Below are 27,848 nucleotides of genomic sequence, written 5' to 3'. Positions count from 1 at the left end.
ATCTACAAATATGTTCTCCATTTCTGAGAGAGCTCAGAAATTCTTAGCAAGAGTTTCTGACAGATTTTCATTAAAAGGGTAAAGTAAACTATGGGAGAGTTGTGCTATAAGAAAGGAAAGTCGTGAGAAATGAATGCTTGCGGCTGGAGGGACGGCTCAGAGCACTGGCTGCTCTTCCAGAGCACCCGGCTCAGTCCCCAGCACCCACATGGCAGCTCACACCAGTTCCAGGGCTTTTGACTCCCTCACACAGATGTACATGCAGGCAAAACATCAATAGACATAAAATAGAAATAAATTATATATTTTTAAAAAGGAAAAGAAATGCTTGGCATGAACTCCTGCCACGGCTTACATGCAGTGATTGTTTCACAGCATGGATTGCACTTCTCCGGGTGTCAGGAACCTCGCCCACTGTCACTGACAGCCACTGAGGTCCAGGTTTATTGCAATTGGGAGGGTTTTCCCACACTGGCCATGTAGACATTTAATTTGAGCTGTCTAGCAAGGCTGAATATCATATCTCAGTCTCTCCTGGATAACATTCATTTCCTGTGGACATGATCGAAGCCTGAAGCAGACTGCATGGCCACTTTTAGACCTTTAATATACTTTATATAGGCATATACACAATACTAATGTGTATGGGCACATACATCGTATTAGTGTATGACTAGGAATTAAAATGCCTTATAGAAAGAGACAAGTGGGAGGAAGTCATAGCTAAGTGCTTGAATCTGTGTGCTATAGTGGACGTGGACTTGCTCATTTCTACACAGTGTGCTGTATGTTGCATGTGGCCAGTCCATAAATGCTTACCTGTCACTATCAGTTCTTTATGTGTTTAAGGTGCCGATCTGTTCACTGTTTATTCTGACTAAAGATAAAGCTTTGGCACAGGATGGGCTTCAGAATTTAAACCAATCAACTTTAGTCACTAGAAGTCTGAAAGCAAGCCGGGCGGTGGTGGCGCACGCCTTTAATCCCAGCACTCGGGAGGCAGAGGCAGGCGGATCTCTGTGAGTTCGAGACCAGCCTGGTCTACAAGAGCTAGTTCCAGGACAGGCTCCAAAGCTACAGAGAAACCCTGTCTCGAAAAACAAAAAAACAAAAAAACAAAAAAAAAAAAAAGAAGAAGTCTGAAAGCAACAGACTCAACATTTACTAGGAAAGGCAGCCAGAGGAGAGCACCTCACTCCCGGCTTCATGTTCTGTTAGTGCCAGTTTCATTTGATGCCTATGCCAGCAGCGACTCCTGCCTCCTGCCGGCCATGAGGAGCTATCTAGCAAGGGTGCACCAGGACCTTGGTCACAGGTACGGTCGGGCAGCCCTGGGTTCTGTGGGCCTTTTTTAACCCGAGAGGTTCATATTTCTGGGAAGGCACAGACTAGGAATCCAGCCTGTCTGAAAGCAGTATGACCTCTGGAGGTTTCCAGTACTTACCCTGCCCTGGCTGGAGAGAGACTGAAGGTTTTCCTGGGAAAAGATGTCAGATTTCATCCTTTCCATTCTGTTTGTTGATCTGCTATGACAGGCCACAGTTTTCAGGGTGCATGAATGTGGACTTCATAGATGTGCACATCGGGGTTGCACAAACCATGAATTAGGGATCCTTAGTGAGGTCTTCTCAGCCCTTTTTAGGTCATCCCACAAAAGTCTCAGAAAAAAAATGAACAGCTATGGATGGAATTTATAGAACACAAGTTGTAGACACAGTTCAGAGGCTTCTGTTTATTTTAACTTAGACAAATAATCAGGAGTAAAACGTACACTGCTGACCTGATTCTGGCGTGAAACCGTTTCCACCTGTTTTAAGTTCTGTGTCACTCAAGGATTATCAGACCTTCATGGAAAGCTTCCTGGATGTTCCGCTTTGTAAAATTAACTAGGGATGCCATCTTAGTAGATACAGAATAAATTAACCCCAAATGGAGGTGGAGAGCAAGGTGCCCACACTGCCTCCTTCCCTGCCTCAGCTTCCAGTCTCCACCTTTTAAACCTGCATGATGCGAAACCGTGCTGTGCTGGCCAAGGAAGATTGTGTCAGAATAGGGTGGCACACATGACATATAGACACATGATATATTCATATGTAACATAATACATGTACATGAGTATCATACATATGTATATATAGGTAATCCAAACTTGCCCCACACCTCTGCCCAAGCAGGGCCTGGAACAGGCTGTTGGTTTCTAGACTATGACGTTACACTGGTTATTCATAGCAAAAGTCCCAATGAGGTGTTCTCAGCATGGAGACTCTACATAGTCATTATCCAAGCCGCGGCGAAACCGTGCCGTGAGAGAACGACGGATGACAATCACCCGCGGTGCCATGCAGTCCTCCCTCCTGTGAAGAATGTTCCAGATGAGCATCGCAGCCGCCAGGGTGGCCAGAAGGCAGGCACCAATGTTCAGGTAGCAAGACCAAGATAAGTTGGTGTAAGGGCCAATTCTGTAGAAGGTCACCAGTCCGATGACCAGCACGAAGCCTACGGAGAGGAGAAAATAGGTCAGTAGGTTGCATCTGAGCATCCAGGAGGCAAGCTGTCCTTCCGTGCCGACCTCCTAGGATGGGGGCTGAGCTACCTTGTGTCAGCCTTCTTATCTCTTGCCCTTTGCACCAGGGAGGTTGCAGGAGGAGACAATAGAGGGTCCTCTCCCATCAACCTCTGGGCATCATGTGTGCTCTTCAGGGTCGGTATGGCTTCTACAGTCCCCACACATGGCAGGCAGCCTTCCCAGCCCCAGACAGAACCAACCATCATTTTGTTAAACTGAGTTCAATTACCTCTGACTTTTATAAATGCTTGATTCATTTGAAGCAAAAACAGTTCTTTAATTTTATCTGGAAACAGACTGACATTTGCTGGTTTAAATCCCTGTTGGGGAGTTTTCATACCCATGACTCTGCTGTGAGAGGGAGCAGATGTTCCCTCTCCTCTGATCAGGGTGACCTCGAGCCCATACCTGGCAAGCACAGCCAGGTTGGAGCCTGGCTCGATGAAAAGTTTCTGCACCCTGATAAGCCTCTCCACTGACGCACTAATCAGAATCAGATCAAATCAAACCGAATTAGAAAAACCCCAAATTTAATGGGTACCAATGTTCCCAGATGGCTTTCGAGCACCCCAGAGAGGAGCCGGGGAAGGAAGACCGGAAAACCATGTGTTTGTTCTCTGGGGGTCAGTTTAAATACTCTTTGTGGTCCCAGAGCAAAGAGAGACAGACAAGTCAGGGACAGAGAGACAGACTGGAAGGCTCTGACTTTTCTAAAACATGGCCGTTGTCATCGCATCCTCGTTGCGCCTTCCGGAAAGTAGAAGCTGAAAGAGTTTGCTTCCCCCATCTTGTCCTAAATTATTAAAACTCAAGTCCATGCCGGGCGATGGTGGCGCACGCCTTTAATCCCAGCACTTGGGAGGCAGAGACTGGTGATCTCTGTGAGTTCAAGGCCAGCCTGGTCTACAGAGCAAGTTCCAAGATAGGCTCCAAAAAAAAAAAAAAGCTACACAGAGAAACCCTATCTCAAAAAACCAAACCAAACAAATAAAAAACCTCATGTCCATGTTGATTTGTGGAATTTTTCATATATGAAAAGCTATTAAAATTTGCATTCCAAGCTGGGTATGGTAGCTTATATCTTTAATCCCAGCACTCAAAAGGTAAAGGCAAGGGGATCTCTGAGTTCAGGGCCAGCCTGGTCTATAAAGCAAGTTCTAGGGGACAGACGGACACACACACACACACACACACACACACACTGCATAGGGGACAGACGGGGACACACACACACACACACACACACACACACACTGCATAGGGGACAGACGGGGACACACACACACACACACACACACACACACTGCATTCCATTGCACCACCTGCTTACTACAGGCGACTTCCTACCAGTGAAGAGCGAGGCTTCATGCTGCAGACATTCATGTTAGTAGAGTAGGCAGTTGGAGCTGGTGTTAGGTCTAAGGCGTGCAGAAGCGCTTTCACGCTGCCCTCATTCTCATGTCTTTGGACGTGTTTAACAGCCAGAGGAGTTTTTGTGCTTGTGTCAAGACTCAGAAGAGGCTGGAACTGAGGCCTAACTCTTATGCTGTTAAGGAAGAGTAGCCCCGCAGAGGACTGCCATGGGAGTGGGAGGCTGGCCTGGTCTGCTGCCTATACTGACTGTCTGTCAAAGCATTCCTGTTTTGTTTTGCTTTAAATCAGATCCAATGCCCACACCTCCTGGTATGGTAAGAAGCTGTCAAATGCCATCTTTGTATTCTTGTGGCAAGGCTGAGAAGAGGTTGGAACAAGGAAGGGCATGAAGCCTAAGGAAGCAAGACCAAGCAGAAAGAAAGGTGTCAAGAGGGTGGGCAAGGAGGAGGAAGCATGGCTGTCAGCAGACAGTTGCTACCTAGTGTCTTCGCACCTCCTCTCCTTTCCCCAAGTTTCCCTTTTGGCCTATGAATGCTAAGAAACATTTTTTAAAATTTGATAGGGCTGGAGAGATGGCTCAGTGGGTGGAATGCTTGCCGTGCAGGGAACCTTAATTCAGATTCTCAGAACTCATATGAGAGCCACACTTGACAGTGTGAGCCTGTAACTAAGGGATGGAGACAAGCAGGTCCTGGGGAAGGAGAAAAGCACACAGTAGGCAACCATCCTCACCCAGAGGGCAAGCTCCAGATCCAGTGTCAGTGAGGTGACTCAGTGGGTAAAGCCTCTTGCTGCCCAATGACACAACCTGACCACTGGAATTGAATCCCCGGAAGAGAGAACCGATTCCACAAAAATTGTCCTCTGGCCTCCGTGCGTGCCATGCATGTGCCGTGACATGCACACTCCTACACACACATTGTACATACACACAAGATGATATTTTTAAAAAGGGCTAGAGAGGGCTGGAGAGATGGCTCAGTGGTTAAGAGCATTGCTTGCTCTTCCAAAGGTCCTGAGTTCAATTCCCAGCAACCACATGGTGGCTCACAACCATCTGTAATGAGGTCTGGTGCCCTCTTCTGGCCTTCAGGCATACACACAGAAAGAATATTGTATACATAATAAATAAATATTTAAAAAAAAAAGGGGGGGGCTAGAGAGCAGTAGAGGAAGATACCCAAAGTCAACCTCTAGCCTACACACATGTGTTCACTACACATAGCTACAAGATTTTACGTTTTTGCTGAGTGGCCCCAACTTTACATCTATAATATCCAGCATCAAAATGGAACAGATGAACTAACTGGCTGCCACAGCCTCAGGGTGAGCTACCACTCAGGGTCAAATACCCACACAACCCCCTTGTGTGTCTTGGAGTTGGTTTGCATCACTGATGTGTAAACAAAAAAGGATCTGAAGGTAACCCCTTACAAGAAATTTTTTTGCCAGGCATTGGTTGCACACGCCATTAATCCCAGCACTGAGGAGACAGAGTCAGGTAGATGGACCTCTGTGAGTTTCTCTGTGTAGCCCTGGCTGTCCTGGAACTTGCTCTGTAGTCCAGGTTGTCCTCGAACTCAGAGATGGGCCTTTGCTTCCCAAGTGCTGGGATGAAAGGCATAAACCACCAACGCCCGGCCACTTTGATCTTAAAGGATGATCAGAATTAGTCTCCCTTAACTAGAGCCACCACCTACTGAGTCTCCCAAGGACCATGTTAGGCATTTAGCCTTGGAGCTCACAGGATAATGAATCTACAGTTCTACCAAAGGTATCTATCCGAGGAAGCTAAGAACTAGGTTTACCCTCCCAAAGATTTGATTGTTTCTTATCGCACCAGAAGGTGTGGGCATTGAACTCTGATTAAAAAAAACAAAACAAAACAAAACAAAAAACCAGAAACACTTTGACAGTCAGTATAGGCAGTAGACCAGACAAGCCTCCCAGTCCCGTGCCAGTTCTCTGCGGGGCTACTGTTCCCTAACATCCTAAGAGCCAAGCATATACTAACTGTGACAGGCCAGTGTCCGTCCCCTTGGGGAGGCATACGATGCAGGCTAGAGAGTGGCACCTCTACCTGCCTGACATTTGCCAGCATCAGACACATTGACACATTGCTGAGTTCTCTTCCTCTCTCTCTCTCTCTCTCTCTCTCTCTCTCTCTCTCTCTCTCTCTCTCTTCCTTCCTTGCTTCCTCTTCTTTCCTTTTTTGGGGTGGGGTGGGGTGTGCATGCTAAGCAAGTGCCCTACCACTAAGCACAATCTGCTGCAACCCTTCCTTTCTTTCCTTAGCCCCAGCATATGCATGTAAGCTTAATAATACATTGTTTCCATGGCTAGCTATATTATTTATCATGTACACAAACTAAAGTTTCAGAGAATGGATCTGCTTCCAGGAACACCATGTAAAATGGAAGAACATTTATTGTGTTGATAAATAAAGAAATGTAAATTTGCATGTGCATAAAAGATCTGGTATAGCCCTCTATGTCCTGAAAATATAAGTTGGAAGATAAAAACTGTAAATTTGGGTTGAGTAGATGGCTCAGTTGGCAAAATACCTGCAATGCAAGTATGATGATCTGAGTTCAGACCCCTGCCCCCAAAAAACAGCCAGACAGTGAAGGCACACCCCTTTAATCTCAGCACTCAGGAGGCAGAGGCAGGCGGATCTCTGAGATCGAGGCCAGCCTGGTCTACATAGTGACATAGTGACAGCCAGGGCTATATAGAGAGAGCAAATGTTTTGTATGTGGCTCGTTCTGTATAAAGATCAGCATGAGCTTCAGTTCTGTCATAGATCAACTCTGACCACATTAGGACACATACAGACAAAGGGGAAGTGGAACCTTCTATTCATTCCCAACAGGGGGGAGCCCTGTAGGGAATCTCAGCACGGGGAGCTAGGTGTATCAAGGCCAGCCCAGAGTCATGTGTCCTGCAAAAGGGGACCTGATACACTGTAACAGGCATAGCTATTAGCATCCTGCTGCTCCTGCAGTCAGCTGCAGTCCAAGTCCTGCCCTGAGCCAACAGATGAGACACTGTGGACTAAGATGGGTGATTCAAAGAAATCACCCCTTCCATGTGTCATCAATAAAAAGCAAATGAGAGACGTGTCGCTCCATGAATTCATGCATGGCTACACGAGCTCCCGTCCTGTGTGAGAAGGCGCCTGAAGTCGGCTGACTCAGCATATTGCAATACAGACATTATTCTGAAATAAGGCTGGCTTCTTCTTGTGGATCCCCTATGCTTCAGAGACATAGGCCTAGGTGAAGGGGATGGGCCAGTAAGCTGAGGTTGGCTTTCACTTGGAGTTCTACTTTCATTACCCCTAAACTAAATTAGTCCCTAAAGAAGGCTCCCTTTCTCCTCTGTGTCCTTTCCCCTGAAGACTTCTCTCCCCCAGATTCTCAGTGATGTAATCAGCCTGACCAGAAACCTCCCAAAGGGAAGTGCTTCTGCGAGTGCTGCGTTCTGCACATGGGATCGGTTCCATCTCTATGAAGTCCCGTTGCCAAAGCAAACAGCCTCTTCCTGTGCCATGGCCAGTGGAGGGCGGTGTGAATTCCAGCGCAGTGGAGAGCGTCCCTTTCCTCTCTTTCTTCCTTCCTGCCTTCTTCCTGGGGCCTAAGCTTCTGTCACAAGGTCTTCCTTTTGGAATGACTGTCAAACATATACACAGGTGGCATCAGAGGAAAGACACTGGGGCTGACCTCTGGTGCTCCTCCGCCATTGAGTAAGCCAAGTGCCTGTGCCTTAGCGGGAACATAACTGGATTCTAACAAGCACACAGACAAAGGGACAGTCGCGGACACCGCTAGGGTCGGCATGTCCAGCATGTGTATGCAGTGAGGGGAAAGGGACAAGCCAGGCCCCTGTCTCTTTTATCACTAGTCTTGAATCCCTGTGTTAAAAGACCCAGCACTATGTGACTTAAAGCCGAGTTTTTGATCCAAATGGCTCTTTGTGGTCGGAGGATCTGAGGCCCTGAGGAGTAAGGGATTGTGGTCTTCTCAAATGACTCAGCTGGGGAAGGAGGACAGAGAGGAGAGATGAAGCATAACTAGGGTGCAGAGCAGTGCTGGACCAGATGAAGAACACAGAAAAGGAAATTATCCAAGCACAGTCCAAGCCACGGATGCTTTGCCACGACAAGATCTGCAAGTCTAAGAAGACATCAGATCTCCCACCAGCTCCTAAGACGCCATTTCAGTTCGTGTTTACTAACTCTGTAAAGACTAGCTGCCTCAGTCTCCCCGAGAACAGTAAACAGCCGAGTGTGAGCTTAAGTCTTGCCATTAAAAGAAACCTTACAGTTACCAGGACAGGATAAAGAAAACCAGCACGTGTGACACAGGAGAGGCTCTGGTGGTTAGTTGTAGGGAGCTTTTGGTTTGTTGTTAGGAGAGGTTGTTTGTTCGTTAGTTTGTTTTGAGATAGAGTCTTACTGTGTAGCCCTAGCTGGCCCTGAACTTGTCGTGTACACCAGGCTGGCCTCTAACTCACAGAGATCCACCTGCCTCTGCCTCCCAAGTGCTAGGATTAAAGGTGTGTGCCACCCACCATGCCTGACCTCTGGCAGTTTTGACCAGATACAAAACCAGCTGAGCCAAGAGATAAAGAACAACCCAGAGCCGTGTTGACAGTGGTCTTGGTGGCTGCTAACATCCATTGACTAATAAGTGTGTGAAGTAAAACATGCTTTGTCAATGGGCTTTGCAAAGGTTGAACTGAAGAGGTCAAACTGCAAGGAGTCAGAAATGGGCAAGTACATGCCCACCAATTTCAGAGAACCAAAACTGTGTCACAAAAGACTTGGGCTTGTTGATAAGCTTCCATAAAAGGAGATTTCTTCCCCAAGTATGATGGAGCATGCAGGTAATAGAGCACTCAGGAGGGAACACATGAGTATTGTGAGTTTGAAGCCGACCCAAGCTTCATAGCAAATTGAAAACCTACGTGAACTTCATGACAAGAGACTGTCTCAAAAAGCCAAAGACTAAAGTTGGGTATGGTGATGCATGCTTGTAGGAACCACTTAGAAGATAGGACTATATAGTGACTTCCAGGCCATCATGAACTACGTGGAGAGCTCTGGGCTAGCCTGGGCCCCCTAACATGACTCCATCTCAAAACACATAAAACAAAAAAAATTGTTTTACTTTTTTAATAGTTGAGGTTGTAATTCAGTGGTAAAGTGCTTGTCTTACATGCACAAAGTCCTGGGCTCAATTACCAGAACATAATGCTCATATATACAATACATACATGTTGGAAAAGAGAAAGGCTTAGCTTCCTTCCACCATAAAGGCAATTAATTATGAAATAACTTGCACAACCCACATTCTCCCTGGATGCCCTAGGCATCAGGAAAAGAAATTGGTGCTATATGCCATGCTTAGGCCTTTGTTGTTGTTTTGTTTTTGCTATATACTGCCATTGTCCAAAGAGATTTGGAAATGGGTTATATAGACTATAATGGTAATGGGTGTGGAAGAGGAGCTTTTGAAGAATTCAAGTGCAAAACATGGCCTTCAGGATTACACATTCACTGCCATTTTCCAAGACCTTCCACTCCCATCTCTCTGGCTCCTGAAACAAACTGTAGAGCTTTCTAAGCCTGGAACTCCATAGAGAGGATGCCGTATGCCCTTGCATGTATCAGTAGTGCCATACTGGCATGACTACGGTGCAGTGATGACCTCACCAGCTTGACCCTGTTTGTAGTACCCTCGCAGTGGACTCATTGGGCAGCAAGGCTCTAATGATGGCAGAGGAATTGCACTTTGGATGTGTATCTTTATCCTAGTAAATAATTGGCCCCCCAAGACGTGCAGAATTAACCAACTCTAGAGGGAAGGATAGCTCACCCACCCCATGTATGGCAGGGGAGCCCAGGAAGGACAATGGTGATGGGCTTGGATTCTACAGCGTGGACAGGCTCTGTGTGGGCCTTGTCAGCTTGGTTGATCACCTTCCTGGACCTGGGGGGAGTTGGGAGGACCTTGGACTTAACATAGAGTAGGGAACCCTGATGGCTCCTTGGCCTGGAGAGGGAGGGAGTGAGGGTATGGGTGGAGGGGAGGGGAGGGGAGGGAAATTTTTAATAAAAAGAAAAAAAAAAAGAACACAGAGAACATACATTGGGTATGGTGTCTCCTCCATGTGGGTGTGTGTCACCACAGAGTTTTAGGGAAGGATAACAGCACTGGTGACATCCGAAGACAGTATACCTATAGATCAGAAAAGAAGGTCATGCGCCCCGCCTCATATTCGGGTGACAGAGGATGAAGGGAGTCAGCAAGGACTTGGTAGTAGGCAGAGCCAGGTGTGGGACCCTTGACCTGTGCCAGATCCAGCACTCTAGCTGGGGCACACCTGAAGAATTCAGAAGTCCTCAAAAGCCATGTAGTGCTGAGGTGCCTCCTAGGCAGAGCTGTGAAGCCACCCCAGTGTAGAGCAGAGGAAACAAATGGGCGCACGGAGTGGGAACGTGAGCTTACAGCGCCTCCATGTGCATGGTCCTCTATGGAGAGGCCAGAACAACAGCACTCAGCCCCAGCATTAGGAGCCAGATGCTCAGGACCCTGGCAGTCCAGCTTCTCATTACAGACCCTCCTGCTGGGATCATGAGGGCACTGTTGCTCGAGGCACTGCTGCGAGGGTTCTGTATGCCCTATCTTCCTGAGCTGACAGCCAACTGATCCACACACTAAATGGGCCTAGGGTGGGAGACAATGGGAAACCCTGGCATTTTTTTAACCTATGCTGTGCTAGTTACCACAGAAAGGCAAAAAGAGAGGAGAATGAGAGAAAAAGAAAGTGGAAAGAACAAGACAGACCTTGTGGCACTGCGTCATGGTGGCAGAAAAACTGTCAGAGCCACCTCCCCTCCTTGCTTCCCCACATCTTCGGTGGGCACGTCTCTTAGGACCTGCCTCCATGACAGACACACAGCATGCTGCTCTCACAGGGGAAACTCTGGCGTTGCGGAGAGCAGTGTTGAGGGTATGGAATAAGGGTCATGAAGGAATTTTTCCAGATTTCAGGTAAAGCAAAATCAGGCTTGGAAAGCCCTTAGCAGACCTGGGGATGCCATTGCACATACGGGGTGGATATAAAGGGTAACACCAGATGAGCCTGCTGACAGTCCATGAAAACAGTAGATCGGCATGGCTGCCCCTGACGTTGCTGAGAAAGGGTCCTCAGAACTGCGGTTCTCACAGGAGGAGGGATAGACTTTTACTAGAGTCCTCCCTTGAGTTTGCTGCTTCTGCTGGTTGCCAAGGTTTCTCAGCCTCCTCAGTCAATCCACATACTTTGCTCTTTCATTAGCATCTTCTTCCCCCTGCCCACCCACCTCGCCCCAGCACTGGTCCGCTTGACAACAGGTAATAGCAGGCGTTTCCTTGTCCTGTGACAGGACATCCTGGCGCCCCACAGTCTCTCCCTGGCTTTAAAACAGACCCAAGCACAGGAAAAAACCCGGCTCTAAAATTAGCAGTGTGATAGAAGAAAGGCACATAGCTGCTCTCTGTACTGTTTGTCAATGAAATGAGTCTAAACAGGCCAAATGCATTTCCTTTTTGGGCAAAACAGACCTGTCAGGGGTATAGTCAGATGCAGAGGGACAGGGCAGCCTGGGAGGCACAAGAAGCTTCCCAAACTGCCCCTGGGGGCCACCGCCCTCAGTGCTCTGTGTTTTCTGTTGGGCTCCAGCTGTTGGGGAGTTTTTGGACCGAGGTGATCTAACCTCTCCAGAGGTCATGCTGGCCTCGAAATACTCAAAGTAGGGGTGTACCCTTCTGGAGGCCCTGATACATCCCCTCCAAGACTGCCAAAGATAATTTCAGTTAATGGAAGTTTTCCTCACTTTGATTTTTCTTCAATGAATATTTGGAAGCAACACTATTTTCTCACGAAACAGATGCTTGCAGGAAGGCTGTTGTCAGTCCTGCCACCAGACCCAAGTTCCGATGACTCCAAGTAAGAGTCTGTAGGATGGTTAAGGAAGATGCGCAGCAACTGGGCTGATTACCACACTAGGAGTAGTTCCACAGTCAAGAGCAGTGCAGAATTAAAAAACAACAGTGAAAGAACTATTGTTCTTTTTCTTTTTTGCCACTAAGATGTCTTTTAATTTTTTTATTTGTTATTTTTTGGGAGGAGTTGGTTTAGACAGGGTCTCATCATGTAACTCTGGCTGGCCTGGAACTTGCTGCGTAGACCAGGTTGGCCTTGCACTCACAGACACCTGTCTACCTCTGCCTCTAGAATGCTGGGATTAAAGACATGCATTCCTAACAAGATATCTTTTTAAAGCTCAGCTTCTACTGTGATGTTTTCAAAATCTTCCATTTCCTTCTTGAGAGGACAGATTCAGATGGTGGGGGCTGTCGCTTCAGTGGGAAGAAGCCGTTTGTTGTGTGTGTCTGGTCAGTAGAGGGCGAAGTGAGAAACCTCTGAACATGTCCCATGTTGTACGTTCAGTGGTAAAGTTGGGAAGAGGGCAGGATTGACCCTCAGTCACATCTGCATGTCTCATCTCAGTGTTCCTCGTCGCCAGTGGGAGCCACAGAAATGACCTTGTATTTGCAGCTGGGTGAACTGCAGCTGGCTCCGTCATTGGCTCACATTCACATGGGTAGAGCCAGGATACAAATCCAGCTGCCCTGCCACTGAGCCCTGGGTTCTTCCAAGCCCCTACCCCCATCCCTTCCTGCCTCTGACTGGCCACAGGGAAGTGACTTTCCCAGGACCATCCCGCCACACTATTCTTAGCATTCAGGGTAGCAGGTTTCCTGACTCCCACCAGGCGTTCTCTAGCACATAAATACCGGGCAACCTCATTCTGGAAACTGTTTCTCAAGAAAGATAAAGGCCCAGGATCCATTATTCCTAGAATGATTCACTTCAGACTTCCTGCCATTTCCCCGATTAGGACACAGGAATGGCTGGCATTCTAGGCCAGAAAGGGAAGGTCGGTTTAGAGTGTCCACACCTGCTCCTGTGCACCTGCGGGCCCTCGTCTGTCTGTAGACTGCATAGCTGACGTCCTCAGAGAGCTGCAAGACGGTTGAACTTCTCCTAGTTCACGAATCGAGCAGCTCTGAGCCCACAGGAAGGAGCAATGGGACAGCCACCACGACTCCTACCACAAGTCCAAGCCTTTTACAGTTCTGCCAGTCACTGGGTCACTGCTTGTGGTGACACCACTCTTGGCCCTTAAAGACAGCAAATTTTCAGCTAGACGCGGTGGCGCATGCCTTTGAACCTAGCACTTAGGAGGCAGAGGCAGAGGCAGAGGCAGGCGGATCTCTGAGTTTGAGGCCAGCCTCGCTTACATAATGAGTTCCAGGCCAACCAGGGCTACGTAGTGAGATCTTGTCTCAAAGTAAACAAACAGATAAGTAAATAACAGCAAATTTGCTCCTACATTGTCTAATCTTGCACACAGTACCCTCAGATCGCTAGGCAGGTTTGTGGCTGATGCAGTACTGAAAGACAGCTCCGCTCTCTGAGGACCCAGTGTCATGCAAGGCCAGGTTATGGTCTGCATCTGTGTTACAGATAGGATAGGAGCATGCATGCATGCATGCATGGGTTGACATATGTTGTCCACTCGGACTGTGTATAACATGTTACGTGAACTTCTCAATGATCATGAGCAAGCATGTGCCCCGAGCTCAGGTCAGGCCCCATGAAGCCTCATTTCCAACAAAGCCGCCTTCTGTGGCCGTCAGCTGGGCCGGCTGGGACCAGGCTGGGTCTGTCTCCCACCTTTGCCATAAGCCAGCTCTTCCCCAGCTGCTTCAAATGGGCACCAAGAGCACACTGACATACAGAAGGGCAATGTGGTACAGATTCTGTAGACTTGGGGAAAAAGCAGAGCATCTTCCTGCAGCCGAACCTCAAGCAACCCAGGGCCCTGGGGTACTCTTCCATGATACCAAAAAGGCCCAGCAGTTCCACCAGCCTTGTGGGGGCCACAAAGTGGCCCTGGGTACTTACTTGCCAGCTGGAATGCAGCAGCCATTGCCTCTTCCCAGCACTGGGATTCTGGTGACATCAGGGACAGGCCTGTCAGCCCAAGGACAAAGGTAAGCTGACCCACGGCAAGTGCAGCTGTGGCCACCAGGTTGCAAGCACGCATCATGTCAAACTGTACTGTGGGCCAAAAGGAGGGAAGGCAGGTGGTCAGTATAGTGAGCCACTTAGGGAAGAGCCAAGTCAGGTGGAAAAGCAATGCAAACAGTATCTTCTCTGAACAGAACTTTCTGGAAGCACCTCACCTACTCTGGAGTCTTCATGCCATCCTGTCCTCTTCCCAGCCATTTGAGGACCCGCTAGCTTGACTGCAATAGTCACATTCCACCAGGGTTGGAATGCTGCTCTGTTATTTGAGTCTTTGTGTGTGTGGTCCGTGCATGTGTGTACACGTGGCGCTGGGGAGGGGTAGACTTGCTTATGTATGTGCACATGGAGGCCAGAGATCAACTTCAGGTGTCTTCCCTACTGCTCTCTAGTTTATCTCAGCTGGGCGGTGGTGGCGTAGCGCACGCCTTTAATCCCAGCACTCGGGAGGCAGAGGCAGGCTGATCTCTGTGAGTTCAGGGCCAGCCTGGGCTACAAGAGCTAGTTCCAGGACAGGCTCCAAAGTTTCAGAGAAACCCTGTCTCAAAAAAACCAAAAAAAAAAAAAAAAAAAAAAAGAAAGAAAGAAAGAAATAGGGTCTCACTAATTCCGTATCTCATCATCTCATGATTTTGGCTAGGCTGGCTGGCCACCGAGCTCCTGGACCCTCCTGTCTCTGCCCTCCCCTTTCTGGGGTTACAGGCCTCCTCCACCACACACAGATTTGTTGTAAGGGCTGAAGATGGAGATTCTGACCTCGCGTAGCCAACAGTTACTCATTGAGCCATCTCCCCATCCTCCTGGCTTGGGTCTTAAAAAGACAACTATTCCGTTTTCACTCCGGTGCTGTGTTATAAAGGAAACTAGAAGGGAAGGGAAGTTCAGGCAACAGTGGAGGGTTCCTTTCTTAGGAATAGACCCTCCTGGGTCCTTAGCTGCTGTCCCCAATTAGCTGTCCAGACATAAAAGAACTCAGCATTGGTTTTGGTTTGGTTTTTGGTTTTGTTTGTTTTGTTTTGGTCTCTCCTTTCTACATAGCCCTAACTGTCCTGGGAACTCACTCTGTAGACCAGGCTGGCCTCTAACTCACAGCTTCCCCGCCTCTGCCTTCCCAGTGCTGGGATTAAAGGCATGCGCCACCACACCCAGCTTAAAACTCAGCACTGTTACCTCTCCCTCCTATAGGCAAAAGACGTGAGCCTATAACATTAAGTGGCTTTACTGGGCCTCTCTGCCAGCAAGGGACAGAGCAGGAGCCAGACCTGGGTCTGCTGAACCCAGGCTCCCACCCCATTTGTCTCTAAGGCCCCATGTCCTTCCTCTACCAGCAGCCAGAGTGGTGCTTCAGCCCTTGTGCCTACCTCCTCCACCACCTTTCTGTGTTTTGTTTTGTTGGGGAGGGGGGTGTTGTTTTCGAGACATGGTTTCTCTGTGTAGCCCAGGCTGTCCGTAGATCAGGCTGGCACCGAACTCTAAGAGCCGCCGCCTACCTCTGCCTCCTGGGATTAAAGGTGTGCGCCACCATGCTTGTCCTGCTTCCCGTTCTTTTGCTCCCTGCCCAACACCCTGGTCTGAGGAGATGAGCACGGCAGAGCTGTAGCGGGAGAGGCAGCTGGTCCAGAATTTGCCCCCCCCAGTAGTAAATGTCACACCAAAGCCCATACTGTGAGATGGGCATGCTGGCACGGCACACTGGCATTTATAGGCCCAGGTTACTCCTGAGCGACAACAAACATATCAGTGGAGACTGCTAGGAAGCAGGAGGTGGACCCAGGAGGAGCATACCAGTGCAGCCTCATGCTCCCTTGCCTGTGGTCTGGCAGCATTTAGGGAGTTCTGATTCACAGACTTGCTGCAGAGAAGTCAGTGCTCAGCTCAAAGCAGGCCTCGAAGGCTGGAGGTGCTATTCTCCCCAGATTTGAAAGACCGATTTTCAGAATTAGGTTGCCACAAATGTTAGCATCAGAAACACAAGAACTGAACAGGATAGGAGAACATAATCTTCCGAGATCCCTGAAGAACCTGTCCTCCAGGGTTGCTGTTGATTGTCTTCCTCTTGGGCATGGAGGGCACAGAAGCTGGCCATCTTATGCACAAGATGGGTGGCTTCTCTTGTGTGAGCCACCAAGTAAGGCCCTACTTATAGAGACCTGGAGATCCCCTGTCCTGCTTCTCACAGAGCACCGAGAGGCAACCCAAGGAAGGGGCAGGCTGCCTCACCTCCGTGGGCTTTTAAATGGCTAGAAGGTAACTTTGAACCATTACCACCAGTATTGGCAATTCTGTTTGGTTTGACCTAAATGTGTATTGATATGCAATATAGATTTACCAAATAGCTGAAAGCTCTCAGGCTCAGTGTCTGCCTATTCTTCCATCTTCTGCGGGTTCTGTATCTGAGCAGATAGTAAGCTCTCCTTCCAGGCCTACGGGCACCTTGCTGTCGCTCTGCCATCCAGCCCATTCCCAAAGCCCCACCCTCTCTCCCAGATTCCCCTCACTACACAGCAAAGGCAGATTCTCAAGTCTCCTGCTTTCCTTGCCTCTCATGACCCAATCCAGTAGGTGATTATGTAGAGTAGGGTAGAGCCAATGAGAACACAGGCCTGGAAGTTAGAATTCATAGACCACAGAAGTCTCATCCAAATAGCCAGAGACTGCTGTGCACTTTTCTGTTCTTGGAAGCTGACTTTGTCTAGTAGTCAGCCTCCATACAAACGAAGGGCAACCCCGGATGAGAAACAGCTTGTCTCCATGCTGGGCCAGTAAGCGTGTGAAGAACTTTCAACCCCATATGGCATCAGTGAAGTGTGGTCCCTTTTCTTTGGTCCCTTCACAGACCATTATGGCAATTTGAGAGAAGTCATCTTATTCTTGGGGTGCTGTGACATGTGACTGCCATTCTGCCTAGGCCCCGTGTGCCACACCCCATCTTCATGCTGGATGGTGTCTGACTCCTGCTCCTTTCAGGGCCATGTTTATATTTAGGCTGTGGAGTTACACGGCGTCATCCAGGGGTTTTGTGCCACTTCCTGCGACCAAGGGTCAGTCTGTCCTGCCCATTGTGTTTTAAGCGACTTCCTATGTGGAAAACTCTCCTGTCATTTGGAACTTGGGGGCCCCTTTTAGATCTCAGGCTTCCAATCTCAGGCTTCCAGCTTGCCACCTCTGATGTGAGGGCAGCACACACGGATGTGAACCCAGTGAGCCTTGTGTACTGGCTGCTTCTGTGAAGAGTTCTGTGGGCATACAAGTCCGTAAGCTTACTGGACAATACAAACAGCCCATGCACCTGGTGGGCCACCAGCACAGGATGCCACCAGAGCAACAGCGGTTGCCACTGACTGGACCTTCTTTCCATGCTGGGCACCTTAGCAGCGGCTTCTCCCCAGCTTTACTCGCAGCAGAGCAGGCAGCTCCTGCTCCTGGTGACAGAGAATTGTGTTCTTCAGTCTTAGAGTGACCATCAGCCAGAAGCCGGATCACTAAAGACCCTAATGCAGCTGGGTGATGCTTCAGAGGGGCACGAGGTAGGGCCTGACGAGATTGACCAGGAGGTGAAAGCACTTGCCATGCATGCCTGACGACCCGAACCCACATATCAGAATAGTTGGCCTCTGTTCTTCAGACATGCACCATAGCGTGCATGTATTTACATACATGCATGTGTGTACATGCTAATAGAAAATAAACCTAAAAATGTAATAAAAAGGACAAGAGATGAACTAGGGTCTGGCAGTTTTAAGACTCTGGTAGGAAACAGTCAAACGGGCATATCCCTTAAGGTATATGCACAGCTTAAAATGGACTCTAGAAAGATGTAGAGGAAGAAAATATCCCTTGTGCAGAAAGATATGACTTTCTGAGGCCCAGGAAGTGTGGTTTCAGGGCCTGATGGCTCTTGCCTCCCACAGCAGACGAAGGCCTTGTAACAGAGCAGGTAGTGGTTGGGGTTCAGGCTAGTGGCCCCCTCTTTTGATTTGTTGGCTGCACTTCCCTCCTTTAAAGCTAGCCTGATAATGACCACACATTACAGGGGGCTCAGCCCAATTCTGGGTGCTCCTGCAGGGTACCCTGTCCATTTAGCAGGCTGCACCCTCCAGAAAGCCCCCTCTGTGACCTGGAAAAGCATTCCTGACTACCTAAACCAACCTACTTTCTTAACAATGCTCTGCCATCTGTACACTGGGCTTCTTGGTGGTGGTGATTTATTTTACATGAGCATGCATACATGTGTGTGTGTGTGTGTGCATACATGTACATATGGGGTATGTGCATGGTCACACATGTGTTGGAGTTTGTGGGTATGGTTGTGATTGTATTTGTATGTACATGCATGTGGAGACCGGAGGTTGACATGAAGCATCTTCCTTGATCACTTTCCAGCTTATATGCTGAGGTCTCTTCCCTTGATCTAGGTGCTCGTGTAGCTCTCCAGCTTACTCCTCTGGCTCTGCCCCCGGAGATCGAATTACAGGTGTGTCACCATGCCCATCTGGTATTTACGTGGGTCCTGGGTCTGAACGCGGGTTTCGTGCTTCCACAGTAAGCACTTTGCCCTCAGAGCCAGCTCCCCAGCTACCATGTAGTTGTTTTTACCCTGTACATCAGGGTTTCTTTTTTAAATTTATTGTTTTAAATGTGTGTGTCTGCCTGCATGTGTAATCTGTGCACCGTGTGTGTGTATACTGTACCCATAGAGGTCAGAGAGGGTGTGGAGTCACAGGTGGTGTGAGTCATGTGGTCTGGGAATGAACCCCAGGTCTTCTTGGGGAGCGTGTGCTCTTACCCACTGAGCACATCTCCACCCCAAACAGGGCTTCTTAAGCTTCTCCCACTCATAACCCCTGCAGTAATTTTGTTTTGCTTTTTTTTTTTTTTTTTTTTTTGAGACAGGGTTTCTCTGTGTAGCTCTGGCTGTCCTGGAACTCGCTCTGTAGACCAGGCTGGCCTCCAACTCACAGAGATCCACCTGCCTCTGCCTTCCGAGTGCTGGGATTACAGGTGTGTACCACCACTGCCTGAACTCACAGCCCCTTTTTGTTTATATATCTCAGGTATATAAGTAGGTAAAGTGGGAATATAAGCCAAACTTTTACTGATAATAAAGCATAAAGACATTTTAAAATAATGCTTTGGTATACATAAAATTTTACCACTTATTAAAGACAAAAGCAAATTTGTATACTAGTGAGATGAATGTGATTGATAAACAATTAAATCTTGCCTGGCATGGTAACAAATGCCTTTAATCTCAGCACTTGGGAGGCAGAAGCTGGTGGATCTCTGAACTCAGGCTAGCCCAGTCTACAAAGAAGAGTTCCAGGACAGCCAGGGCCACACAGAGAAAAAACCCTGTCTCAAAACATAATCAAAGAATTAAGTTTGGTTGAATATTTAGTACTGTAGGATGTAGAGCATCTTCATTTCTCAGAGTTGATACAAATTTTGATTTTATAAACTTTATTTACATTAGCTTATGTATTAAGGGTACAGCAATGTACATTTTATAAAGGGTGTATAGAGATCAGAGGACAACATTCAGGAATTGGTTCTCTCCTTCCATCTTGTGGGGGTCCAGGGATCAAACTCTAAATGTTTTATCAGCTTAGCCATATTGACAACCCCATATTTTTATTTTATTTTATATTTTATTTTATTATTTTATTTTATTTCAAGACATGGTTTTTCTGTGTAGCTCTGGCTGTCCTGGAGCTAGCTCTTGTAGACCAGGCTGGCCTCGAACTCACAGAGATCCACCTGTCTCTGCCTCCCGAGTGCTGGGGTTAAAGGGGTGCGCTACTACCACCCAGCTAGATCAGGTTGGCTTTGAACCCAAAGATCCACCTGCCTCTGCCTCCCAAGTGCTGGAATTAAAGGTGTGAGCCTTCACTGCCTGGCTGTTTTGGTTTTCTTTTTAATTATTTACTTACTTTTATGTTATGTGTATTGGCGTTTTGCCTGCATGTATATCTGTGTGAGGGTGTCAGATCTCCTGGAACTGGAGTTACATACGACTGTGAGCTGCCATGTGGGTGCTTCACATGAATATATAGCACAAGATAGAAGAATTATGGTTGAAAGGGTTTCAGAAATTGTTAAAATTCTGTCTAAATCTTAAATAAAAAATTTAATGATTTTTTTTTAAAAACAATACTCAAGTCAGCAAATCAAACATTATAAAAGAGGAAAAATAGGCAATGAACGGTGGCTCTCACATCTTTAATACCAGCACCTAGGGCAGAGACAGGAGGATCTCTCTGAGTTTGAGACTTGCTTGGTCTACTTAGCAAACTCCAGACCAGCCAAGGCCATATAGTGAAAGCTTGTCTCAAAAAGAAGAAAGAAAAAAGTCAGTTACTATAATTCAATCCAAAGAAATACCAATTTGATAAATACATGCTGAGGAATGATGCTAGGGAAAATATCTAAAATCTTTGCTACTCGTTATGAAACAATTATGTTTCTGAAAGAGCAAGAAACTTCGTGATGAAAGCACTGCCATTCATAGCTCGAGCTGAGGTGTTTCAGGCAGCCGACTGCTGGCACTGCGTGGCATGAGAACACAAGGCACACAGAAGTGCCAAGTGCACACACTGTATGTTCAGGGCCAGGGCTCTAGGGAAGTACCCAGAACCGCAGGTGAGCCCTTCCCAGAACGCCTCAGATACCTTGTCCGTTTGATTCGGAATCAGCTTTGGGTCATTGGATATTCAGAAACTTTTACCATTGCCTGATTTTTGTGACTCTCCCCACATTAAGTTATGACACTCCATATAGGAACATGACTGGCCATTTAGGAGCTGTGACTTAATATAACCACCCAGTATCTACTACTAAAGTGTCGTAGAACTGGAAGGTGTTGAAATGTCATGTTAACAGTACAGGAACAGCATAACAGGCATCCCAAGCTTCATCCAGAAGGCCAGAAAAGGAGCTGAATAGATGACAAGGCGGATTGGCAAGAGAATGACCCAGGTGGCTTGCTAAGGGGTAGGCATAGTTGGTGCAGTGAGGGGATGGTGACCCGTGCAGGGAGGGGATGGTGACCCGTGCAGGGAGGGGATGGTGACCCGTGCAGGGAGGGGATGGTGACCCGTGCAGGGAGGGGATGGTGACCCGTGCAGTGAGGGTAATGGTGACCCGTGCAGGGAGGGGATGGTGACCCGTGCAGTGAGGGTAATGGTGACCCGTGCAGGGAGGGGATGGTGACCCGTGCAGTGAGGGTAATGGTGACCCGTGCAGTGAGGGGATGGTGACCCGTGCAGTGAGGGGATGGTGACCCGTGCAGTGAGGGGATGGTGACCCGTACAGGGAGGGGATGGTAACCAGTGCAGTGACTCACGGGGCCAGGAAGAGAGTGCCAACTGACTGCTGGTCTGTCCTACCCTCTGCTCCCCCTTTTGTTGTCTTCCTCATCCTGCCTTCCTGGCAGCTAGAGTTCCGCCATATCCCATGACAGAGTCGCAGAGTCATTCACTCCCTGCGCCTGAGATCCTGTGAATCACAGAGTGCTGCAGAGCCCGCTCTGCTAAGAAGCACTGTCATTGCCCCTGCTGCCTCCCACCCAGAAGGCCCACCGTCTGCTGTACTGCCTGTGTGCACAGCTCAAGATGCCTCAGTGAGAACATGGCATAAATATGCCTAACCAAACGTCTGTCAGGCCACGTGTCCAGCTAGCCAGCCTGTCTAGGCAGCAATATTTGACATCCACCATGGCACAAAGGGGTGTGGCAGTGCTCAGGGGCTGCCTAGGAGCAGGAGCTGAGGGCTCTCCCTTGGGTGGCATGGAGGTCAGCTGATCTGTTCCAGGGTTCAACCTTGTGTTCATTATTCATATCAGCCTAAGCCCTGACCAATAACTCAAGCTATGAAAAGTGAGACAGAGAAAGGGAGCACCTAAGAGTGAAGCTAAATCTGGGCTCCACTAGTCAAGTAGACCCCTGGGCTCTGGCTCTCAGCTTCTCTGAGGGAAGAGAGTCCCTGGGCAGCAATAAGGCCCTGGGTACCACATAACAGAATGGCCAACTGGCAAAAAAAAAAAAAAAAAAAAAAAAAATCCCATGACTCTCTTGGAGAGGCCCCAGTATGACATGGGAAAGGCGTGAGGGCCTGGGCCTGACCTGGATGAACCGTGTTTCCTTCCAGTGCTCTCAAGCCTTCTGGAAGCACAGAGCCCTTAGACCAGAGTTGAGAATGTCTTGGGATGGCCCATGTGGTCCCTTGGTTGCTTGCAGTCAAAAAGCACTGAGTGATCCCAACTCCATGTGTTCTACATCAAGAACTCATAGCACAGAGCTAGCAGGAGGTAGCCCTGCCAGATGGCCCTACCAGTGATGTGTGAAAATTCTAAGAGTGGCCTGGCCTGTACTTTTGCCCCAGTGCCCTAAGCTGCTTCTCACAATGAAATTGTGAGCAAGCCACCTAGTCAGCCTTGTGACATCAATTGATATGCCCATAGTGCATTGGAGGGTTATAAAGTTCATCTAGCAAAGGATGTTAGATGGCAGAATTAGAGCAGCTGCCCCTCCCCAGAGAGTTGATTTCTAGAATCGCCTGGGTCACATGGTGGGGTTTTGCATGAGAGTCTCAAGGCTGGCCACAGATGTGATTTTAGATGGTAGCAGGTCTTCTTGCAGGCTGGTGATACAGATCCACGGGTGGGGGCAGCAGGCATCACTGGCCGTGCGATTCCTGCTGTCTCTGTCCATGAAGAACAGTGTGTGAGCTCACTTGGAGTGGTTGGCACAAGTGGGGAGCAAAGTTCATGGAGAGAAGATGAAAGGGAAGAGACCAACATCATCATCTCTACCTCCGAGCCCCTGGGCACAAAGCCAAACAGCCCTGTCCCCAGCCAGGGGGTTAGGGACCAGCTTCCCCTCAGGAAATGCTGACTGATGGCTGCTTTGTTCCTATTGCGTTTCAGTCTCAATGTGTGTTCAACTGTGTTAGCAACCAGAATTATACATTTAGCCTGTTTTCCAAAATTTTCAGCCTGTTCCTTAGTATCAAGAAGCTTTTAAGCTGGGCGGTGGTGGCGCACGCCTTTAATCCCAGCACTCGGGAGGCAGAGGCAGGCGGATCTCTGTGAGTTCGAGACCAGCCTGGTCTACAAGAGCTAGTTCCAGGACAGGCTCTAAAGCTGCAGAGAAACCCTGTCTCGAAAAACCAAAAAAAAAAAAAAAAAAAAAAAAAGAAGAAGCTTTTAAATGTCTTTCTGTTGTTTGAACAATAGTTGCTACTCAGATCCATTGAGGATCAAGTACTTGTAAATGCCGTATTAATCGCAAAAGATGTTTGGTTTTTTTTCTTTTTGAGACAGGGTCTCACTATATAGCCCAGGCTAGCCTGGTTTGGTGCCTGAATGTTAGGATTACAGTCATCCACCACCAGCCCAGCTTAGGAAAGTGTTTTTAAATTGCCTAAGGAGCTTATCAGGTAGGCAAGAGACTAACATGGGTGAGCATCAGGCTCACATAGGCGGGGCGGGGGGGGGGGACCTTAGGAAGACACAGGTCCTCAGGGCAGGAGCAGCTGTGACTGCCATGCCATCATAGAGACAGCATGGGCAGGGAGGAGGTCGTAGAGACCCTGTGTGTAACAGGCCTCAGAAGGAGGAGAGTGGAAAGAACAGGGCGTCGACACAAGATGCTCCTGGGATGCACCTGCTGGAGCACACAAGGCAGGAAAGGGAAGCAGTACTGTACACGTATCGCAAGGACAGCTGGACTGTTCAGAGTCTCTACAGTGCAGAGTGGAACTGGCTATTCTCAGAGCCTAGTGAGAAATATAAGGCGGAAGCCCTTAGCCTACACCTGGCCCTACCCCAGAAGACCTGGACAAAGCCACACCCATGTTAGAAGCTTGGTGGAGCCTTCAAGGTAACTAGCTTTCCTGCCTGGCCAGAATGGCCATAGAGGGAGAGCTCTCTACTGACACATCTCACAGAGACCCCAGTTGGCCTCCCATGAGACACCTAGATTCTGAGAATGTGTTCATATGTTTTGATCTTTTTCTCAGTAAAAGAGTGCCTGCCTTTCAAGACCTCAAGCAAGAGGCTGACCTACCCCCATTGTAAGCATAGGTACCTCTGTCAGTGAGATGGGGATGCTGTTCAAGGTCTGGCCTGTGAACCCGTTGGTGGAACAGGCTTGAGGCGACTGCCCTGAGCGTATCACTCAGGATTTCCAGAAAGTTCCCTGACAACATTGAGGGATGCTCACCTAAGTCTCATGCTTTCTCAAGGTCAGTGTTACTTCTGACAGCGTTGTCTGACCTGCAGCCTCCCTAGCAGTTTGTCGTAGAGACCGGGCACTTGTAAGCCAGACCCCTTGCACTTTAGGGGGTTGTCATCTGGAGAGAACTTGCGTGTAAACAGACATGCTTTCTTTAGGTAGTATCTTCATATTTATGCAACCCTTTCTTTGTGTGCTCTCATACCTGAGTGCTATTTTAAGTGAAGTTCCTCACCCCAGGGTAGGAGAAGAGAGCTGGAAGAGGAGGCCACCACTGGGGTGGAGGAGGTAACTCTGCTCCGCTACCACGTGCTTCCTCTGGCCTCTTAGGCATCCCAGCCAGAGTCTAATTCACTGTCCTGAAGACCCCGAATACCTCAGGAGTAAAGACAGAACTCAACCACACGTCCTTACACTTCTCATTTACTCCTAGTAACACTTCCTTTTAACCAAGGACAGCATCTGGATTTGATTAGTATCCCCATCTTTCCTTCTTCAGCCGCATATAATGGCAGAAAAGGAGCCTCCAGCCACATGAAGCCAAGTCCCTGTGAGATAAGCCAGAGGCAAACCTAGGCCCATCAGGGAAGCTACGTAGCATTGCTTTTCAGGGTGGCACGAGGCCCAGGGTCCTTGACATCACCACTATCATGAGCACAACCTCCCTTCACCTAACTACCTGAAGGTGACAGAAAAATCAGGAGACTTACGTTTGACGGTGCCTCGAGACTCCTGGAAACCTGCTGACTCCGAGCCCCATCCCAGCTCCTCGCAGTCATGTGTGTCCACCTGTCCGGTTCGGGCCCCAGGGCTGGTGCCTCCCTTACTCCTGTCCACCAGCCAGCAGGACTTCCACAGCCCCACACTTCGCTTCCGTCCGTCCTCCAGCGTCTGGTACACCCAGTTGGGGGTAAAGGCTGCAGCATTGTTGAGGATGAGGGAGACAAGGGCCACCAGCACAGCTGTGGCCACGAGTTTCTGCACAGTCATATCTGGCTGCCAATACTGTCTATCTCGGAGAAAGTCGCAAGCCCCGGTCAGCTGCTGTGCATCCAGAGAAAGCCGAGCTGCTGCTAGGGTTAGCTAGAGAACATCACCGCTCATCCTTGGGAAACTCTGCAGCAGCTCCAGCCAGGCACGTGAGGATGTGGACGGTATGCGGAGAAGCCCATGGGACAGGTCCAAGTGAGCTGCTCACAGCCCTGCCTTATCCTCCCTCTTGAACCTGGAGCAGGGACGAGCCTGTGCTGAAGCTGCTTTCCCCAAGACCCATTCCAGGGAGAAATCTGGGGCCCCAGCCACACCAGCGAGAATCCAGAGTTGTAAGTGGGCCGTCGTCTTTGGAACAGAGGCCAGGGAGGCTGTGTCCACAGTGCCTCTTGACTACAGCAACGGAAAACAAAGTAACTCAGGATGCACGCACAGTGCTAGAATCAGCTGGGTCACACTCCTTAGACTCGCCTGCGGGAGCCAGTCCGATGAGAGGAGCAGGGTTGTGGAAGCAGCGTGGGTTTGGCCCGTCTTGGTACCTCTGCCACGAGTGGCAGCTCCTGGAAAGCAGAATGCCTGCTGCAAGGAAATGTGCGTATGCGCGTGTGTGTGAGCTCCCGTTTCCCTGTCTCTCAGCAGAGAGGAAATGGTTGTTTTTGAGGCTGTTTTTGGTGAGCAGGAGGGCGTAGCCAACTGCAACAAATAGCAGCTCTGCCACAGAGCCAGACACTAACAGGATGTGCTTCCTGATGGGAACGGCCTGCTCCAGCCCACCCCCTGGCTGCCCCTCCCACCTTCCTGTCCCATAGGAGTAGTCAGGGATGCCAGTCAGGACACTCTTACCTGCTGCCATCAAACCTAAGCAGCTGTGCTAGGTCCAGGATCAGCTGATGCTAGGGACATCACAGGCAGGCAGAATCCTAAGGACTAGGTGTCCAACTGTCCATCCATCCATTGCCCACTGCATGGTACGTGCTGAGTCCCTACTGTCTACGGCATGGTTCTCAGCCATGGGTCACAACCCCTTTGAGGAGGCCAAATGACCCTTTCGCAGGGCTCACCTAAGACCGTTGGAAAACATAGATACTTACATTACAATTCCTAACAGTAGCAAAGTTACAGTTATGATGTAGCAACAAAATAATTTTATGGTTGGAGTCAGCACAATATGAGGAACTGTATTAAAGGGTTGCCGTATTAGGAAGGTTGAGAGCCGCTGCTCTACAGCCTTCCCTTTTTTTTGTTTGCTTGTTTGTTTGTTTTTGTTTTGGGTTTTTTTTTGTTTTTTGCTTTTGTTTTGGTTTTTCAAGACAGGGTTTCTCTGTGCAGCTTTGGCTGTCCTGGAACTCACTCTGTAGACCAGGCTGGCCTCAAACTCACAGAGATTCACCTACCTCTGCCTCCTGAGTGCTGAGATTAAAGGCATGCACTACCACCACCCAGCTGGGGCTCTACCTTTTGGATGGGGATGGGGATGGGGGTTCTGAGATGGCAAAGTGGGTGATAATGCACCTGAGACAGACCGTCGTCTGCGAGCAGAGACCTATACACCTCACGGGAGCGAGTGTTTTCAGACCTGATGGGGAGGGGCCCTACTTGAGGAGCCTCTGGCTGTGTTGTTGTGGTGACAAGAGGAGGTGGAGTTCTGGGGATTTGGAGCACTGTGCAGGCTGGGGTAGCTAATGTGGTTTCTGACAAGCCAGGTTTGCTTTCTAACGTGGTGATTGTTCCCCTGAGGCTAGACAGGAGCGAGACAGGTTACTATAATATCATTTGCTCCCCTCATAACCCAGCTCTGGTGAATAAAAGCAACCAGGTGTGAGACTCTGTTCCCCACCCCCAGAGACCCCGACCCTTCCGTAACAGGGATCCACCTCCAGGATTCTAGTGCTGCATAAAAGAACTCAGGAATAGAGGTGCTGTTCGCTGCCCAACCCATCCTCTAGCACAGGAACCCGGGACAGAATCTGGACACAGAATGCCTCAGGTAGAAACATAATGCCTTTTCCTGTCTTCATGCACTGACATGCTAGGCAGCCCTACTTGCTAGTGCTGCTTCCGTCAGTCACATGTCCGTGTGTATAGTCAGGCTCCTCAGGGGCCCCCATCATTTTCCATTCCCATCACCGGTCCTGAGAATGTCTTGTCAGTTCTCTGAGGGGTTTTATGAATTTACCCCTGAAGTTTGAAACCAGTATCGATATGGCTTATTTATAGTTTCCATTCCCCTTGGCCTGAGCCTGAAGAAAATGTACTTTTCATTCTAGGTCTCTGGGTCCAGCCTCTCTGTGGGTTATGTTCCCTCCCTCCCTCCGCCTCTCTCTCTCCCCCTCCCTCCCTCCCTCTCTCTCTTCCTCCTTCCCTTGCCCCCTTTCTTTGAGGCAGGGTTTCTGTATAGACCTAGTTGCCCTGGAACTCTCTCTGTGTAGACCAGGCTAGCCTTGAACTCACAGAGATCCGTCTGCCTCTGCCTCCCTAGGGCTGGGATTAAACTCATGCACCACCATTGCCGGACCTCCAGGTTACGTTCTAAGCACGAGGAA

General features: G+C 49.0%; 2 protein-coding genes across 3 annotated transcripts in view; one reads left to right on the top strand and one right to left on the bottom strand.

The window, feature by feature from the left end:
* Positions 1–27,848, top strand: part of Ift140 (intraflagellar transport 140) — a 93,806-nt gene that overhangs the window by 50,173 nt on the left and 15,785 nt on the right. The window lies entirely within an intron of this gene.
* Tmem204 (transmembrane protein 204) lies at positions 1,718–25,949 on the bottom strand. Its single transcript, XM_038324719.2, has 3 exons — positions 25,026–25,949; positions 13,961–14,116; positions 1,718–2,496 (listed from the first exon to the last, which is right to left on the bottom strand). Exons 1-3 carry the CDS (start codon positions 25,303–25,305, stop codon positions 2,252–2,254), a joined length of 681 nt encoding a protein of 226 aa, XP_038180647.1. The 5' UTR covers positions 25,306–25,949; the 3' UTR covers positions 1,718–2,251.

Source organism: Arvicola amphibius, chromosome 4, assembly GCF_903992535.2.
Source record: "Arvicola amphibius chromosome 4, mArvAmp1.2, whole genome shotgun sequence".
Classification (NCBI taxonomy): Eukaryota; Metazoa; Chordata; class Mammalia; order Rodentia; family Cricetidae; genus Arvicola; species Arvicola amphibius.
The sequence above is the reverse complement of the archived record's forward strand: the minus strand, read 5'-3'. Positions and strand labels throughout refer to the sequence as shown.